Consider the following 18,803-nt stretch of genomic DNA (forward strand, 5'->3'; position numbering starts at 1 on the left):
ATAAATAATTAATTAACTTATTATTAAAGATGGCGAGGATTCATTAATGTCTAGTTATTTTCTATATTATTACACAATGGCTCACCGGTTTATTTTTTTTATTTTTTTTTACGGACACTTTAAATATTTATATTAAAATTATCGTCACTCCCCACTCAAACATTTCACTTAGACCCTATTCATTTTGTTAAACTTAAATTATATTTGCTAAACTAAAATTATTTTTTACTGATTTTCTAATATATTTCTTCTTTCAAGTTATTGATTTTTACTAAATTGAAATTAATTTTACTAAACTAAAATTATTTTTACTGAATACTCCATATTATTTTTTTAAAATTAAACTGAAAAGGGCCTAACTTCACTTTACAATGCCCCGTGCACTATTTCTATGAATAAAATAATATTCCACTATGTTCACTTTACAATAAACATCTTAATAAACTATTCCACTCAAACATTTTCATAAACTCCATGCCCATTTCAATGTGTCAATTAAATGGGAACGGAGAGAGTACTCCTTAAATTAACTTACGGAGTACACTCTCTGTTTCATAATATCGCAATAGTAAAGTATGGACAGAGCTTTAGGAAAATTACAGGGTAATATCGAATGACACTCGTCACTTTCTGGTGTTGTTTTTTTCCAAAACAATGGGTTTCTTATTATTATTTTATCAAATGTTTAAAAGAATACTTAGGGGCGTTTGGTTGGGGGGTTTCAAGAAACGGAATGGGAATCAACTGCCATGATTCCCTTTAATGTTGTTTGTTTGTCTAATTCAATCATTCCATTTCCCCTTTGATTACCCAATTTTCTTCCATCATCATTCCCCACCTCCTCCAAGGGAAACATCCATTACCCCAAAATCCTCTACACCCAACAACTATAACCAACTTTCACCACCTGACTTGGTCCACCAGCAACCTCCCACTGCCAATCGTGAACCGTCCCATTGTAGCGTCACCACCACTGACGACCCCAGCTTCAAACGCCCCTAAAACTCCACCGCTCCACGAAACCACTTTGAAATTACCATGATACCACCACAACCATTAATCAAAACCACCACAACCACCCCGAAGCCCCACCACCACTAGAAAAAAACCACATACAACCTCCCAATTACTACTAATTTTAAAATTAAAATAATATAAGTGAAAAAATTACCTTTTTCTATCATCAAATATGGCTATAGATGGTCAAATACACCAATAAAAACTCCAGATCTAGAGTTTTTAAGGGTGAATTTGACCTTTAAAACCTATAATTAGATGAGAGAGAAAATTTCGATTGTGGGGCCTAAGAGAGGCAGCGGCGTGAAGGTGGCAGTGACAATGGAAGGGATCCAAAAATGACGTCAGGATGGAGTGGATGGTGCTCTATTAATATGAGGGAGAAGTTTTTGGAGAAGGTGGTGGAAGATCTGTAACTTATTGATTATGTAACCCAAACAACATATTACATCAAAGGGTATCATTTCCTTTCCCCCTCAATCCCTTTCTTGATTCCATTCTGTTTACCTTGTCTTAACCAAACGACCCCTTAATGTACCATAAATATCAATAATTGGGTATACTATGTCACAAGTAATATGTTACAAATATTACCACCTTAAATATCTATGTATTGTGCAATTTTACCCAACAAAATTATAGTTAACTTAGATAAGATTATAAGTCTTTAATTGCATTATTTGTTACATATCATAAGATAATTAACATGTATATTTTAAAAAAATTAATAGATTTATTTTGAAGTTTGAAAAATTGTATTCTTTTTCGATTTGGTGAAAAATAAGAATTTTCTGTTAAATATTTTTGTTATATTCAAATCACAACATACAAGAATGAATTTGGTTCTCCTTATACAATTTTTTTTTTCAAAATATTAAATTTGCAACATGATCATCAATACTGTGTAAAACAAAACAAAAAAAAAATGAATATCAAATATCAATACATTAATAAAAAAAAAAAAATAGTTGAACGTTATCATCAAATTAAAACAAGTACAAACTTGATTATCAATACACTAGCTAATAAAAGACAATCGAATATTATTATCAAATTAAACAAGTACAAAATAGTAACTCAGGACATTGTCCAAACACACCCTAATTTCCAATTATTATACAATATGCTTTATCATTTTTGGGGGGAAACAGGACCGAAACATGCCACTAAAAGAATCTACTAAGACAGAACAAAGACGGGTTTTACTGTCAAAGTGTCTAGTTTACCATACAACATTTATTATACTTTGGTCCTATTCACTTCACCTTATTTTTGTTGAACATAAATTATTTTTACGAATTGAAATAAATTTTGATGAACTGGCATTATTTTTACTAGATTAAAATTAATTTTTCTGAACTAAAATAATTTTACCAAAATGAAATTATTTTACTAAAATAAGATTAATTTTGCTAAATTGAAATAATTTTTACTAAACTGAAATTATCTTAATGAATTGAAATTAATTTTGCTGAACTAAAATTATTTTTACTGAATATAATTTTTTGTAAGATGAAGTGAACATGGTCTTACACTACTTTGATGCGCAATTTCATGTGTACTCTCGGTATACCATGCACAAGGTAATCCAGGTTCATAATTTCATGTTATTTTAATGTGAATTTCTTATTATTTCAAATTTTATATATTTTATTTTTAAATAAGTACGTGATATTTTATACATGTATTGTATTTTTTTATATTCAACATTGATCATTTCACTGTATAAAGCTCTTGTGTTAATTTGAATATGCCATACTCTTAACATTAATTTTCATGTAATATTTAATTCTCTCAAAGGAATGAGAATACACATAAGTTGGTTTTGAATACCAAAAATTATCAATTTCAAGCAAACTAACACAAGGTATAAAAATAGCAAAGTGTGTAAATAATCTCTCAGCTCATGCTATTTTATCAATAATACCTATATTATTTACACAAACTTTTATTTTAACATAAATTTTTGCTAGATACTCATATTATTAACTACTACATTGACAGCTAACCTCTACCCACTACTAATTATAAACTATCCAATACTCTAATAGCTACCCGCTACTCGACCGCTAAAAGTTACCAGCTACCAAAAGTTTTGCCAAATAGAGCTTATTTGATTATTTATTTATTTATTTTTCTAAAAAAAATCGGAATAAATTAGCATAACTTTTTTTTTTTAAATCTGAATTAGGAGTTGTAGAAAACAAATCTATCTATTAACTATTACCAAAACAGAAGATGTTGACGTTACCACTGCCTATGCGTCGCTCTCTTAATAAATAAATTTCTGCCTAAATGCAATGATGATGTCATTTTTTTTTTTCTGGAGTTATCATATTTAACATTTTTTAAATTTAAATATTAAAAACTTCTACATTACAACTAAAACCTATCAATTTATAGTAAGAAATTGAAACAATTTTAAATAGCACAGTAGCACACTAATAAATGACCTCCTACATTGAACTATAAAGTAGACGACGTTGAACATACACCATATCATAATTTGATGAAAATAAAATTTTTAAAATAATCAAATGTACGTAATTTATATTCATGAATAATAGCAATTTATTTTTAAAATATACAAATTAAAAATAGGTTTTATATAAATCGCTCGGGTTCTAATTTAGTGAAACAACAAGATCAAATAAACAATTTAAAAGGATTTATCAAGACAATTTCGTATATAAAATTTAAAAATTATAAATCAACAATTTTTTTTTAGAAAATAAATCAACAATTTTTTATTAAAATATGACCCAAATTACCATATTACTCCGTAACATTTAAAAAAAAAAATTATTTACGATATCCCCACCCCTAAAGGTTTGTTTTTTTTGTTTTTTTTTTTTTAAAAAAAAAAAAGAAAAAAGGTGGGCTTTGGTGTGGGGACGTGGGGTTGGTTGGACTCGTGGGGGAAGGAAATTCATACCTCTGCGTGGAAGACAATAAATTACAACGGAGTACAGACTATAGAGGACTGTCTTTCCCCTCTTTCTATCAGTTTCCGGTTATTTTTCTCCTCATCCGACGTGATCAGATATCACCTACGTTTATGGAACTTTGATCTGTAAGTTCAAACTTATTAATCTGTTGACTTCTATGCTGCTTCAACCAACTCAGTTTATTCAATTTTGTCGCAATTTTATTTTATCTTTATTTATTTTTTAATTATTGGAGAGGAACAAGAGGAGAGTGATTTGCGAAACCCTTGTATTTGGGGCCTTGTTCTGTTTTTGTGTTTGAATTTGTTTTTTGATTTGCTTCTTCGGATCTTTAATTTGGTGTAGAATTCCAGTTGGGAGCAGGAATTTGGTAGAGGTTTTAGGGTTTGTGGAATTGGGTTGGTTGTTATAGAGTGATTTGTTAGGTTTTTATTTTTCCTTTTAATTAAATTAATGGCGTCAATTCCTCCATTTGAGTTGGAGGATCAAACGGATGAGGATTTCTTTGATAAGCTAGTAAATGATGATGACGACGACGATGTTAGCTCGAAAACAACTGGATTGATTCATGCTTCTGATTTATTGGATGGGAATGAGTCTGATGAATTGAAAGAATTTGCTAATTTAAGTGCGGGCGAGATAAGTCGTGGAGATAGTGGCACGGACACGGTTAAGGTGGTGGGAAACTGTGATAATATGGGGATACAGAGTCTTGAAGCAAGGGGGGAACAGGTTGTTGTTGATGGGGAGGCTAATTCTTCGTTAGTATCATTAGATTCGTCTGTTTTGGACAATGGGCCTGTAACAGGCGACGGGGATATGTCTTCCGAGGTTCAGTCAGGGCTGATGAGAGAGATTAGTTGCTCGCCTACGAGTGGTGTTATGGAGGTCCAATGGAGTGCTTTTACTGATTCTGCTATGCCCGGTAGTGGTGGTGTTGGATTTTATGACGAATTTTTTACTGACTTAGGAGGAGGGGAAATGGGGAATTTCTATACCGAAGCTAAAGCTGTGCCTGGAAATGAGGCAAGAAAGAATGAAGTTACAGAGAGTTCGTTTAGTCATAATGAGTATCAAGGTTCAACTGGGGCTTTTACTGAACAACCTCCAAATGAGGGAGATACATATAGCATCGAGTATTGGGAAAGCCTTTACCCTGGATGGAAATATGATCCAAACACTGCACAATGGTATCAGTTGCATGGTAGTGATGGAGTTTTAAATGGGCAGGAAAGCTTTGATATCACTGCTGGAAATATACAAGGAACCTTTGGTGCAAATGGAGACAGCCTATGGAAAACTTCTAATGTACAGTCATCCCAAAATTTTAATGCACAACAAACAGCTCAATCTGCTGTGGGAACTATAAGTCAATTAAGTATGACTGAAAATTTATCCGGACACAATTCCATTCTGCAACAGTATGAGGAAACTCAGTATCCAGCACATATGATTTTTGATTCTCAGTACCCTGGTTGGTATTATGATACAATAGCTCAACAATGGTTTTCTTTGGAAGTTTATCATGCAACGGATCAGACTAGCAATTCACAGGTTCAAAATGGATTCCTCTCCTCAGCAGGTTATACTCATGCTAGTAGTACTAGTAGTCAGGGCATTAACAATGATGGGCTACAAGGTCCCAGAGGTGAAGGCCTGGAAAATTTTGTTGCTACTACCAATTTTAGTGTGGTTCCGTCGTGGCAAAGATTCAATGATAACAATAGCTACGGTAACAATCAATTGTGCCAAGAGACTCCCTCTGGTTCCACAGGATCTTTGGAAACATACAAGCAAACAAGTCAGAGTAATGATAATTCTAATTGGGCTGGTGGCTTGAGCAATTTTTCTGCTGAGAATAATTTTCAGCTGTTTAATCATGCTCAACAGGCTCTGCAAAATGAGCAGCCAACTCAATACCCAACTGGTCATTACAGCAGTCAAAATGCAGCTGCTGTTCCCCAACCCTTATTTTCTAATGCTCACCATGTCTCTTATACACCAAGTGAGGGAAGGTCATCTGCAGGTCGGCCTCCTCATGCTTTAGTTACTTTTGGGTTTGGGGGGAAGCTTGTAGTTATGAAAGATAATAATATTGGTGGGTTTTCAGCACTTGGAAGCAAGGTATATTCACTCATTTATGCTTTACTATGTCAAGTTAATGTAGTTCTCATCTTAGATTTGGACCTCATTTGGTGATTTCCCCCTTTTGCAGGATAGTGATGGATGCTTCTTATCTGTGCTCAATTTGATGGAAGTTGTGAGTTTGAGCAAGGATCCATCTTGTTCTGAGACAAGTGCTTATAGCTACTTCCATTCTTTGTGTAATCAGTCCTTTCCTGGTCCTTTAATTGGTGGTAATGTGGGAAGCAAAGATATGAATAAATGGATTGATGACAAGATATCAAACAGTGAATCTCTGGAAATGAATTATGGTAAACGTCAAGGTTCGAAATTGCTTCTTTCATTGCTAAAAATTGCTTGTCAACACTATGGAAAACTTCGATCCTTTGGCGGGGATACTGGGCTGAAGGTATATATGTTTTTGAATCCTGAAGTGGCTGATCTATAGTGTTGGAATCTTTTTACCTTTGTTGCATCTGCTATTGATTGTGAACTGTTAGTAGCTCCCACTCCCCCCCCCCCACCCCTCTCTTATTTTGAAGAGTTTACATAATACAAGTTTTTTGCTTCTTTCCTGGCATTCACTGTGAACTACCCAGTGGCTTTTCCCCCCTTTGATTGTGCTTATAGCATTTTCCTTTGGGCAATCCGCAACTTTTGAACTGCATGTGAACAGCATTAAGCAAATGATAGATTTCTATTTTGGTAAGAATGAATATGTTTACATTTTGGGGCTCATTAGCTATTGATGCATGGTCAGTTGTAAGTTCTCTCAGTTTGGTATTTGGGAGTTACTGCTTGGCCCTTTTGCACGCTGAAAGAAATGGAGAAGGGATTGCTTGTTTTAGTTCAGGATTAAGTTCAGTATTATTCGGCAACAAATCCCATACCTAATTTTTTTTCTTTTGCATTTTTTGTTTGGAAAATTTAACTGGGATAGTTTTAAGTTTGGGTTGTCTTTTCAAATTAAAAGCAATTTTATAGTTTTTAGAAATATTTTCATAGTTGAGGTTGTCTTTTGAAATGGAAATTCAGCATTACAACCGAATCTGCACTTTTTTCCCCTTTTTTTTTTTGTGAGATAATTCATACGCATGGTTATTTAATCTAGTGAGTTTGAGCCAATGTATGATGCCTATTTCTGAGACTTATTGCTGGTGCAATAATTAGGTTATTTAAGAGGGATAAGAGGAGTTAGTTTTTGATGCGGAAGAATTGAGAGTTGAGGTTACAAGATTTCTTTTATTGGCAACTGAACAACTTTGCTGGAGAATGTTATTGTAAAATAGTACATGAGAGTGCTTGAGCATGGGGACAGGAAACTAAAAAAAAGCATTCACCTTTGTAATTTTGTATGTTGTGAGGAGTGTTTTCAACGTAGAAACAAGTGCTTCAAGGTTTAATGCTCTTACTTACAAATTAGATGTTCTGGTTCAGAAGCAAACCTTGTAATTTGAGTGAATTCTTTATTGGCTTTTTATATGGCACTATTTTCTGATATTCAAGTGTTGATTTTGCTCTCTCTCTCTGTGTGTGTGTGTGTGTGTGTGTGTGTTATGTGACTACGTGGGTGGGAGGGGGGTGGTTGGTGGGAATTGAGAATAAATGAAGCATGGGTTCCTGATCGGTCACATTACTTGCCGTTCAAATCTTCAGAACTCAGAAATATTTATCAATAAAAGCGTTTTCTTCCATATATGTCAGGAAAATGACCTTCCCGAATCAGCCGTTGCCAAACTCTTCGCATCTTCCAAGAGGAGTGATGGCCAGTTTAATGTTTATAATGCAATTTCTAATTGTTTGATGACCTTGCCTTCTGAAGCACAAATTCAGGTATACTGGACCTTCCTGTATTTCTTTCATTTTATAACTAGTATTATTACTTCTGTGAAAGACTGAAATGGATACTTGCTATTTTAGACTACTGCTACTGAGGTACAAAACCTTCTGATATCTGGTAGAAAGAAGGAGGCTTTGCAACGAGCTCAAGACGGTCACCTCTGGGGATTTGCTCTAATTCTTGCCCGAGAACTTGGGGATCAGGTTTGTACTTGTATACTTCTCATCTTCTCTTATCAGATCAGTCTAGGCTCCCTGGCTACTTTGTTTAATGCATTTAATTAGTTGATTATTGGTATAATTTGCAGCTTTATGCTGATACGTGAAGAAAATGGCAGTTAGCCAGTTAGTGGTTGGCTCACCTTTGAGAACTTTGTGCCTTTTGATAGCAAGAAAACCTGAAGAGGTTTTCTGTAACAGCACGATGCCTGCTAATGACGTGTATGAAGCAGTAAATATGTTGCCACAGTCTATGCAGGTACATAACTTTGCTTCTTATTGCTTCATAACACTGGGAAAAATAATTGAATTTTACGTATTGATAAATCGTTGTAAAGAATTGACATCATTAGTTTAGGGTAGTTAAGAGGTTCAGTAAGGGGTTAGGACTGATGTCTAGTTGCACTTTCCAACCCGCTATTTGTTTTTTATATGATTTTGTTACGTCAAACAGACTTCACAAATGCTAGGTAGTACTCTAGAGTCGAATGGACCTAAACTAAACAATTTGATCAAACGGACTGAATAGTTTACTCAACTAGAAACGCTAGAATTGGTGAAAATTAACTCACTTATTTTTACAAGGTTAAGCACAAAACTTTACATTTTATTGATCTCAATCACACACATATTAATAAAATCATAAGGCCCTTTAAATTGGCACTATAATTTCTTAAATAATGTAACAAAGAATCCTACTATACATAGAAAATAAACCCCTAATTCGTAAAATTATTTAAATCCTATGGCTGCCCTTTTCCTTCCTCCCCCCCCCCTAACTTTCATGGCAGCCTCTTCTTCCTTCCCAATCCCATATCCTTTCATTGAACCCCCTCCCCACAATTGTATTTGCCTTAGCCTTTCTTTCACACACCTTTCTTACCTGTATCTTACCCAACCCTTCAAAGCTCTTCAAACCCAGCGGTTTGAAACTTTGAGTTGTTCAGTTCCTGATTCCTCTAAAATACCCCTTCAACTCTTTTCCTGATCACACCTCTTACCGGCCTAAAACAAAAAGCCCTAGTCTCTATTAAGAGATGAATTTCAAACTGTTTAGAGTGGTTCCAGATTATGTAATTCAATAGATTCCATTAACTGCCAACTAGAAGTCTAAAAGCATTTTTAGATGAAAGGTACTTGTGAAGTTGTGAGAATTATAGAAAATAAATTAATTCTAGCTATAGTAAAATAGGTAAAGTAAATTAATGTTGTACTATTTGTTGAAGAATTCAATAGTCCTGTCATCCAACATTAATTTAGCTAAGTTACAAACATTATTAATATACTACTTATATATCAAGACAATTATTACATTGATGTATAAATTATTTGATATGATTATTGTCCATTGCCAAAGGAAAATCAATTTCCAGAAATATTATCAATTGGGAAAATTAGATAACTTTTTTCGTGCAAACAGCAAGGTTTCTGGGTTGCTTCAACTTAAGGGCAATACTTATACTGTTATACATACAGGGGAAAGGGGGTCTATGAGGAGGGGGTTGCTAAAATAGGATGGTGAGGAGGAGAGTTGTGGAAGGGGATGGAATTGTGGGAGGACGAGAAGGGGTTTCCATAGTTCCATGGGTTTGGAGGAGGGAGAACGAAGAGACTTCGTTGGAAAGAGGTTATTGGATTTGATATCTTGCTTTCACTTTGTCTGAGTTTTTACCATATAGTCCCTCCGACCTTAAATAATCTTCCTATTAACCTAACTTACGTTAGGACATGCATTTTAAATTTTAGTGGGGTTAGGATTAAATGTGAGCCGACCCCACATTATTGGATTACGTCTTTGATTGATTGATAGGATTAAAATGTGAAAGGGGTTCTTCTCACATGGGTATCCTTAAAAGATAACATGAAGATTATTTATGGCATTGGCAGCGGGAGCATTTTGTATATTTGATTATTTTTTTCCTATTTAAAGAGAATTGAATTGTAAGAACTGTCAATAGTACTGGGAAATTATGTTGAATGTCCCATAAATGTTTGATTTAGCTTTGGTGATGCTTACTTGAGGTAGTTACAATATCTTTTATTAAACGTTGAAATTTTAGTATGCTAAGCAGAATGCAGGTTTTAGCATGCTGGAGAACTGGAGAAAATTTGGCTGTAATAACTGCAAATAGAACTGAGAATGATCATCTTGTGAATTATCCATCTTGGAGATTGTCTACTGAAGGAAAAAACATGATGTATGTCTTCCACTTTATTTTGGGCAGCAGCTGTTGGCTGTTAAGTATTGTTTATTTTCTTTGTTTGCAAACTTCAAAATTGCCATTTCCATCCATTAGTCTACAGTTGTAGAAAAGTTAGAAGATTTATCAGCTTCATTCTTATATGAGTCCAATTGTATAGGTTACTGCTGCACATATCTGCTACTTGGTTGCAGAGGCTGGATTTGAGCAGTATTCAGATAGTGCAAGATTGTGTCTCATTGGTGCAGACCACTGGAAACTTCCCAAGGACGTATGCTAGTCCTGAGGCAATTCAGGTGTTATTTTAGTTTCTTGTAGTTCTTTACAAGTTACTTCGGCTTTTCTATGCATGCAGTTAGACTTTTATTGTGGTGTTTCTACTTGCTAGAGAACTCTGCATTTATTTATGCCTTAAATCGGGGATAAAATTGTCCTTTGTATTTTTTTATATTACTTTAAATTTTATCGTGTGTCATAGTTTATCACATTTTGCGTACTACTTTAGCTAGTTGAATAACTGTTACCTAAGTTACTATCTTATGATTTTCACCCTGACCATCAATGTATAGATCCCTTCTATAATTTGTTTTTGTTTTTGAACGTACTGCTTTCATGCTTTGAACCTGTTGGAATAGTTTGCTTATAGTAGCTCTTCTGCCCTTAATAATCTAGGCTGTTTTATTTTCTTATGCACCATCCTTTCACTAATCCATCATATAGATCTATGCTCCCATTAAATTTTTATTTTCTTTTGGAGCAAAATATGTAGTGATAGAAAATGATCTTGAAGATTATGTTTTGGTTTTTGGTTGTTACTGCAGATGACAGAGCTTTATGAATATGCAAAGGTTCTTGGGAATTCTCAGTTTCTCCTGCTTCAACTGCAGCCATACAAACTTATATATGCGCACATACTGGCTGAGGTTGGAAGGATTTCGGATTCATTAAAGTATGTATATGAGCCTTTTAGTTTAATTGTTGAAGACATTTGTCCTTTGATTTTTTTTTTTTTTTAAGATGATGGCATAATTCAGATACTGTCAAGCTGTTTACAAATCTCTTAAAATTGGACGATCACCGGAGGCAGATACATTGAAACAGTTGTTGTCATCTCTTGAAGAGAGGATTAGGACTCACCAGCAGGTTTGACCTCAACTTTCTTTTGCTAAGGAGTTGTGGTGCAATTTCTCTAACCTTTTTTTTTTTTTTTTGGTAACCTTTTCAGAGTGGATATGCAGGTAACTTAGCTCCAGCAAAGATAGTGGGTAAATTGCTGAACTTTATTGATAATACTGGCTCATCGTGTTGTTGAGGACTTCCGCCACCTGGTCCTTCGTCTTTAACACAAAGTAGTTATCAAGGCAGTGAAAATCAATTTCAGACACTGGGCCCTAAGGTGACTGGTAGTCAATCAATCATGGGTGTCTCATCACTGACACCATTAGCATCCACGAATGTAACGGGCAGTCCAATCAACCATGGGTCTGTCGTCACTGACTCATCAGCATCCATGGAGCCCATAAGCCAGTGGGCAGTAGATGAAAGTAAAATGACATTGCAAACTAGAAGCATTTCTGAGCCAGATATTGGTAAAACTAAGCCGGTATAGTCACATGCTCGTGTACTTTTATTGTACTTCCTAATCCCTTGAGACACACACACACACACACACACACGGTAAGTTGTTAACCTTTTATTTTTCAAATTTGATATGAAATAGGATCAGGTTGATTCTTCAAATGAAGCAACTTCTTCCAGTACAGTGGTAAAACAATCTGGTTCAGCAGGAACATCTCGCTTTGGTCGTTTTAACTTTGGTGCTCAGATCTTGCAAAAGACTGTTGGATTGGTCTTAAAGCCTCTTCAAGGCCGCCAGGTAAGACAATTTATATTTATGTTTAGATTTCTTCCGTACCTGCACAAAATATATGAAATATCTGTATCTTACTGATTGGTTATGCTTATTTTATGAAAGGCTAAGTTGGGGGACACAAATAAATTCTATTACGACGAAAAGCTAAAGAGGTGGGTGGAGGAAGGTGCTGAACCAACTCCCTGAAGAATCTGCTCTGCCACCACCACCGACTGCTGCCTTCCAAAATGGAAGGTCAGACTATAACTTGAAGAATGCCTTTGAATGATGGAATGCATGCCATTAATGGTGATCCACCTAGTAGTTCAACCCCTGAAAGCAGCCCTGCTATACCATCTATGCCTAGCTCAAATCAATTTTCAGCACGCAGTCGGATGGGTGTACGATCAAGGTATGTATGAATTATTTATCTCTTGATTTTCGTCCTCTCTAGAGTCCCTCATCTCTGTTGGTACTCTATAATAAACTTATGAAGTGATTGGAATATTTTGCTGGGTTGTGATCTGATTCAGTTACCCTGTCTGGTTGCATTATCAATCATATTTTTTTATCCCTCCTCCACCCTCAGTGTTTCGGATGGACTGAATGATTTTAAGGGAAAGAAGCACTCCCCTTGTTCGTATAGATTTCATTACTAAATTTTAAGGCTTGAATGACATCTACCTCCACTTTGCTGCTGCAAATAGCAGTTTTGTGAGCTTTTTTTTTTTGGAGGTGGGGAGGGGATTGTTGTTATTCTCTATAATGTGTTAATCTTTCTAAAAGTGAAGTTTGTATATATTTTCAGTAGTGAATTTTTACTCTGTATAGGTATGTGGATACCTTCAACAAGGGTGGCGGGGCCTCTACAAATTTGTTCCAGGCACCATCTGTACCATCAGCTAAACCTGCTAATCTCACTGGCACAAGTTTTTCATTCCCATGGCTGCACCGACAAATGAACAGCCTTCAGGCACTGATTCTGGAAGCGGAAATGAAATTTCTCTAAGTGGAGAAAATTCTTCTAGTGATCCTTTCCAAAACCTAGCACCTGCACCCATTGGAACAATGCAGAGGTTTTCTAGTGTTGATACCTTACCTAGCAAGGGTGCAATGGACAGTGGGATAAGCTCTCTTGCACCTCAATCTCGTCGTACAGCTTCATGGAGTGCAGTTCAAAGCGATACATTCTCTCCGCCTTCAACAAGTGAGATTAAAGCTTCCCCACTTTCGTCTATGCCTGGTGATCAGTTGCTGGTAATCTGCACATGGATAGAGACAATTCTGGGGATGACCTCCAGGAGGTTGAAACTTTGAACTGGGCTGCTGTAAATATCAAGTTTTGCATTTTATAATTAGTATGAAAAACTCGATTAGAAATTATCAAGGCCAAAGCTACCGAAGCCCAGCGAAGTGGAGCTTCAAGTTCTAGATACAGAAACTTCCTTTTTCTTCACTCTTTGCCATCTGCAAATATGTCAGAAAATTGATAATCTTATTATTGTACTAATTACTAATTAGAGGTAGGATGTTGTAGCCGTTAGATGGACATACTACATGGGCAAAAATGAGTTGGAGCACCTTGTACAGTTCCATTTTGTTAGGTTCATTTGAAATGTACTATAGTGAACAGTTAAAAGGTGGATAGAAGGGAAAGATGTCAAGGCGAGATTCAATAATGTAACGAAATTTTTCATGTTTCATATTGCTGCAAATAATTGACTTCATCACAAACTTTAAATAAGGTAGGCGGATACAAATATGGTACGAAAGTGCAAATAATATTAAGTTAACCTGATTTGACCTGATTTGAATTACTCTGATATCCAATGATAAATAAATGCAAATAAAAAGAATTGGTAACTATCTAAGGTAATAAACAATAGTAGTGTTAACGGTTCAATCTTGTTTTTGATTGTTGGTAACTATGGTACTATCTTAGGATATATAAAACAAGATTTGATCTCTCATTCTGTTTTTTTTATGTTATGCTCAAAATAAAAGATTAAATTATACAGGCAATTTGCATGACTGTATATGTCATATTTTTGCCCATCTCTCTAAAGCCCCACTTTAATATGTACTTCGAATTTTTTTGTAAATTGGATAATGTCTTTAAAATTATGAGGAACAGCGCGTAATGTAGCACATAACATATCCATAAACAATTGACGACCTCAACTGTGTCAAATACATTTACTCCGAACTTATTTACAAGATAAGAAAATGTTAAACTATGAAGTCTTAATTGTAAATTTCACCACAAGCAAAACTGGTACACAGGAGCTATTTCTTCTTAGTCAGAAAATACATTTAAAAGGCTGAGGCAGGATCCGCAGTCCAGAAGAGCCTTCCACCATACTCATTTGTCTTCTTAGCTTAACAATATGAGCTTGTACCTATTACAAGGTGTCATAATTTTTGTAAAAAAATATACTATTAATTGTTAATCAGAAGGTTTGAAGCATGATAAATACACCAAAATGTATAGCTTCTTCAACATAAGTGGTTACATCATACAAGTTTGAGAATTGAAGTTAGTTTCCAATGAGCGCGTATAGGTAATAACATAGTGAGCACATTATTTTATCTATGGATGAGCATAAAAAAATGCACATATGAACAAGAAATATGAATATGTTATGTACTGCAGTCAATAGAGAAACAAGAAACACAAAACAAACATATACTACAAACAGATCAAGTGTCTAGAACCCAGTTGTAGTAATCTACTATGACTATGCAAAAGTGGTTTCATTGGTTATACTTTCGGAACCAAATCACCTCATGCAGTTGCATAAAGAATTTTTATGCATGTGTATACCATGCTCTTAGTAATTCAGCATCATAGACAGTGTCTCTTTCCATAGTCTTAAGACAGCTTCCTTGCAGTTGCAAAAAAAGTTGGCATACAATTTAATGTCAGACATGTCCAAAGTAGCAGTTATGAGTGGGGAAATGTTTTACATTGAATCACAATATATATGCAGTTGCAGAATTTCTATGCATGTGTATACCATGTTCTTGAAAATTTAGCATCATAGACAATGCATTTTCCCATAGAGTCTGATCAAGGCAGCCTCTTCGCAATTGCGAAAACAAAATGTCAGACATATCCAGCATAAAAGTTATGCATGGGGACATGTTTTACTTTGGTTTCATAGTATCATCATCATCATAGTAATAATTGACCAAGTAACTCAATGTCATCCATAATTACCAAGACAACCGAGTGACTTCTACAAGATACATCCTAATACTAGCACTCACTCAAGCAGGAATGCAGTTCTGTATGGGTAAATAGTTTATTATTTAACTTCTGGTGTTGGGCAAAGGGGTACATTATGTGCCTTAACCTCGGCCAAAAAAAAATGTTGAATTTACCATCTTTATTTGGCTTACTAGAGGGAAAAGGCCAACCAAAGAGATATACAATGGAGAAAGATACTCAAGCTAGTGGCTGGTCTTATTGGCTCAAAATCTTCAAGCACATAATACAATCATATACCATAATTAAAAATCCAAATCACAACTAATAATTCAGGACATGTGAAATTACAAATTCACAAATCCACTATCACAAATTCACAAGTAATGCGGTCATGCCTTACAATAGTAAGAAGTACTAATTGCAATTCTTATATCACAACTGACAAATTTATATCAGAAGTCAGGCTGTTCATAGCTTATACTTCTACACTAATATACAATGGCAATTATATAGACAAACATTCTATTGTTCAAACAGCTTGAATTCAATTGCATTAAAGTTGTAATTAGTAAGTAGACAACTATGATGCAAAGTAATTTTATATATTTTTTTGAAAGTATGATACAAAGTAATGATCAAGAAGAATCCAAGATAATCTACCAGATAGGAAACAGAATAGGACGTAGGTTCGCAGACTTTTTGTCCCACTACAGATGCAAATATAACAAACATTTCCTAAAGTACAAATATAAGATCTCAAAGTATTATAAACTATAGCCAAATTGCCTAACGTACCAAGAACTTTAAAATATGTGAAAGCACTTATAGCAACTTTGTGCTGATGCAAATCAATTGGGAAGAAAACACCTCCCTCGGCTACCACTGTAAGTTCTATCCTTGCAGAAAATATGATAAACTGTTGTTTGGACATTACCAGAACTTATTCCTAGCCATTCCAAGCTCGAAGACAAAAAACTGAGAAAGGTCAACTCAAAACCCAACCACAACACCACAACAATATGGTTCAGAGTCCACCTCTTACCATACAAGTGAGTGCATGGAGTTCAGTATAACAAGCAAAAAAGAAATCTACTATATGGGTGCAAATCAAGTAATCACCACACACACATCAGAAACTGTAACTGTCTTAAACCAAGCACTAATTTAGAGTTTATCACAAAGAACATAACCAATCCTACGATAAAACAAATTTAGAAACTACGATAATGCCAAACAGATTAATATAGAAACCAGATGACCGCATTTACCTGTTGACGAGCTGCGGCAAGTTTGAGCAGTTCATCTGCCTCTGAAAAATTCATAAACCAATGGCCTAGAGGGTGATCTTTAGTGTTCCCTCTCCGATCACTGTTTTCTTCCGTCAGAGCTGATGCATCAATTAAAGAGTTAAGCAAGCTTACAAAAAAAGTCTTTCCATGAATATGAATAATTTTAAAAAAATGAAAGCAGAAATCACATCATACCAGAGGGTGGTAGCTCCAAACCTGCAGGAAGCCGAGGAACAACAACAGCAGGGTGATTCTGCACGCGAGCAAGAAAGAGCTCTGAAGGATCCGGAAAAACAACTTCATCATATGATTCCACCACAACAGGCTTCTTGGTAGACTGAGGACCACTCTGTTCTAGAGGATACAGTTTTAAATGGTGGAATCTGTTGAGAAGTTAAATACTTAATGAGATCCACCCTTTAGTCAGAGCACAAAGAAAACAGAGAGAATTTACTCACACGTCCAATTTCCTATCACATGCATCACTGTGGAAGTATAGTGAAATGGCAATCTCAAATTCACCCCAACCGCATTCAGACAATTCAAAAGGTGGAGAATCAACAACTCTGATAGGATTATTGAAGCTCGGGTGGAGTTGAAAAACAACACGCTTAACTACAACACTCAAATCCTCATTTGTCGCCCCACGAACATAGACTGTCCATTTATGTGATTGAGACCTAAATTATTATTTTTTTTTTTAACAAAATAAGTAAATAATTAAAAATTCAATTAGACAAGTTATCAAACACTAGGTAGGCAATAAGTGAAATCAAAATACACAAACTCACTCAGTTGCCTTCCGACCAAGCCAAAACGCAATGGTTCCATAAACAATTGGCACGGAAATTTCAACATCCTTGACTCTTCGACTCGAATTCTTGACATAACCCATTGTTTAAGTTAGAACAGAGTAGAAATAAACATGACTGACTTCCCTTAAAAAAAAAAAAAAAAAAAAAAAAAAAAAAAAAAAAAAAAAAAAACTATTCTTCAGTAAATCTTGAAAACAATTACTCTAACCTTTTTCTCTCTCTCTTCCAGAGAATTTTCAGCTTTATTAAGCGGCGAGCCGCTGCCATCAGATAGATCAACCCCATCTTTTGGGGCAGAAGTTGGTACTTGAGTCATTGCAAATCGAAACAAAATTTATAGCCGAATTGCACGATGATCACAATGCCCGACACCTTCCAAAAGTAATAAAATCGATCAAAACTTAGCTTCACCATTATCAGTTAATACAAGATACCCAAAATAATGAAATATAGCACTCATATACTATGAAGTACGAGTATTGTTATCATCTTCATTTTCGACAACCAATTTCAAATTTAATACATGTCACTGGATATATAAATTGAGACATAAACTTACCTAAATTATTAATCAAGAAAAACAGAAATTAAAATGGCGAAATTCAAAAAAAATAAAAACGGAGTAATAAATTATTACTCCCTTTAGCTTACTGATATGGTTTTCGTGCCAACAACAAGGGAGATTTGACCCTTCTGGATTGCTAAGATTGAAAGAAAATTCCTCACGAATTCCAAGCGACGAACCCTAATATCTTTCCGGGAAAAAAAAATTGGGTTTTAATCCGTTTTTTATTTTTTACTACCACCAGTTATTTTTTACGAGTATTTTATTTTATTTTTTTTAAAAAAAAAACTGCTACTTCGTCCTCCCGAGTCCCTGGTATTTTTTTTTTTAATATTTTGTTTTTATGATTTGATATACATTTTTTTTCCGAGAGAGTCCAAGTTAATATCTGAGATTAAATATTTCATTTTATATTATTTCACAATTTGCATAAGTTTTTGTGTCACTTTGCGATTTTACTTTTATTATTTTAAAAATAAAAGAAAAACAATATATTGTGAAAGCAGATACATTTAAAAATTTATGTTAGACATCAACTAGATTTTTCTCATTTTATTTTTTTGGAAATATCATCATGTGAATCAAGATCATTGTCCAGGAATCCCTTGGATGCTGATTTTTGTTCCTCTGAATTCCTTCTTATCATATTGCTATATGAAACCTTTGATTTGCTCGGTGATTTTACCACCAGCGTGTTCTCCACGAAAGAGTCCATTTCCACAT

At 34.7% G+C, this 18,803-nt stretch overlaps 1 protein-coding gene and 1 pseudogene across 2 annotated transcripts; one reads left to right on the forward strand and one right to left on the reverse strand.

Moving 5' to 3' along the window:
• Nucleotides 1-3,898: 3,898 nt before the first annotated feature.
• On the forward strand, nt 3,899-13,555 carry LOC110712862 (annotated as a pseudogene).
• Nucleotides 13,556-14,487: 932 nt separating this feature from the next.
• LOC110712867 (transcription initiation factor TFIID subunit 14b-like) lies at nt 14,488-18,333 on the reverse strand. Of its 2 annotated transcripts, none has more exons than XM_021891318.1 (7): nt 18,167-18,333; nt 17,724-17,887; nt 17,492-17,580; nt 17,159-17,380; nt 16,917-17,083; nt 16,680-16,798; nt 14,488-14,599 (listed from the first exon to the last, which is right to left on the reverse strand). In XM_021891318.1, exons 2-7 carry the CDS (start codon nt 17,829-17,831, stop codon nt 14,501-14,503), a joined length of 804 nt encoding a protein of 267 aa, XP_021747010.1. In that variant the 5' UTR covers nt 17,832-17,887; nt 18,167-18,333; the 3' UTR covers nt 14,488-14,500. The 2 variants fall into 2 exon arrangements, with proteins under 2 accessions (XP_021747010.1, XP_021747009.1); XM_021891317.1 differs by having other exon boundaries at nt 16,896-17,083; nt 18,167-18,331.
• Nucleotides 18,334-18,803: the final 470 nt, after the last annotated feature.

Source organism: Chenopodium quinoa, unplaced genomic scaffold (assembly GCF_001683475.1).
Source record: "Chenopodium quinoa cultivar QQ74 unplaced genomic scaffold, ASM168347v1, whole genome shotgun sequence".
Taxonomy (NCBI): Eukaryota; Viridiplantae; Streptophyta; class Magnoliopsida; order Caryophyllales; family Amaranthaceae; genus Chenopodium; species Chenopodium quinoa.